General features: G+C 51.3%; 1 protein-coding gene across 1 annotated transcript in view; it reads left to right on the forward strand.

The window, feature by feature from the left end:
• The window catches only part of LOC119573591 (cell surface glycoprotein 1-like), a 1297-nt gene extending 306 nt beyond the window's left edge, over positions 1 to 991 (forward strand). The window contains exon 2 of the mRNA XM_037920802.1: positions 1 to 991. This exon is cut by the window's left edge and continues 220 nt beyond it. Coding sequence (XP_037776730.1) covers positions 1 to 991 — 991 coding nt within the window.
• Positions 992 to 1672: the final 681 nt, after the last annotated feature.

Below are 1672 nucleotides of genomic sequence, written 5' to 3' on the forward strand. Positions count from 1 at the left end.
ACACCCGATGACCCGATTCCCGACGACCCGACACCCGACGACCAGACACCCGACGACCCGATTCCCGACGACCCGACACCCGACGACCCGATTCCCGACGACCCGACACCCGACGACCCGATTCCCGACAACCCGACACCCGACACCCGACGATCCGACACCCGAAGACCCGATTCCCGACGACCCGACACCCGAAGACCCGATACCCGACGACCCGACACCCGACGACCCGACACCCGACGACCCGATTCCCGAGGACCCGACACCCGACGACCCGACACCCGACGACCCGACACCCGACGACCCGATTCCCGACGACCCGACACCCGACGACCCGACACCCGACGACCCGACACCCGGCGACCCGACACCCGAAGACCCGACACCCGATGACCCGACACCCGATGACCCGACACCCTACGACCCGATTCCCGACGACCCGACACCCGATGACCCGACACCCGACGACCTGACACCCGACGACCCGACACCAGACGACCCGACACCCGATTCCCGACGACCCGACACCCGATTCCCGACGACCCGACACCCGACGACCCGACACCCGATTCCTGATGACCCGACACCCTACGACCCGATTCCCGACGACCCGACACCTGACACCCGACGACCCGACACCCAACGACCTGACACCCGACGACCCGATTCCCGACGACCCGACACCCGACGACCCGACACCCGATACCCGATGACCCGACATCCAAAACTCGACGACCAGATGATCAGACACTCAAAATCCGACAATCCAACGCGCGGCACCCGACGAACTGACACCACACGACCCGACACCCGTCATCCGACGACCCGACGACTCGACACTGCGGCTCTGGGCTGGGGCGCGGGGCTCAGCGCCTGGCGAGACCGACTGGATTTCTTGTCTGTCGCCTGCTTTTGGTGCCGCGAGGGAGGCGGCGGGAAGAGCCACGCGGCAGAAGGACCGGTGGAAGCTTTAAAACATTTGGAGATTTAGGACTGATATATATATATATATATATAATATATATATATATATATATATATATATTATATATATATATATATATAAATATATAAATGCACACATATATATATTATATATATATATATATATATATATATATATATATATATATATATATATATATATATATATATATATATATGTGTGTGTGTGTGTGTGTGTGTGTGTGTGTGTGTGTGTGTGTATATATGTATTTATTTTATTTATTCATTTATTTATTTATTTATTTATTTATTTATTTGTTTATTTATTCTTAACTTTATTATTATTTTTTCAACAGCCATTCATTCCACTGCAGGACATAGGCCTCTCTCAGTTCATTACTGAGAGGTTATATGGCAGTGCCACCCTTGCCTGATTGGATGCCCTTTCTAATCAACCGCGGTTTGTGCCACGGCGGCGACTTCACCTACGACACCTGCGTTTGCCCTCTCAAGGCGATATGTCGTTTTCTCGGCCTCGAGCCAACAGTCAAAATGCAGGCGTTTTTACGACTGCCGCGGCGGGGAATTGAACTCGGGACCACGAAGGTCGGAGTCCAGTGCTCTGACCACTGGACCATCGCGGCAGTCATATATATATATATATATATATATATATATATATATATATATATATATATATATATATATATATATATATGTATATATA

The sequence above is a fragment of the Penaeus monodon genome, chromosome 5 (genome assembly GCF_015228065.2).
Source record: "Penaeus monodon isolate SGIC_2016 chromosome 5, NSTDA_Pmon_1, whole genome shotgun sequence".
Lineage (NCBI taxonomy): Eukaryota > Metazoa > Arthropoda > Malacostraca > Decapoda > Penaeidae > Penaeus > Penaeus monodon.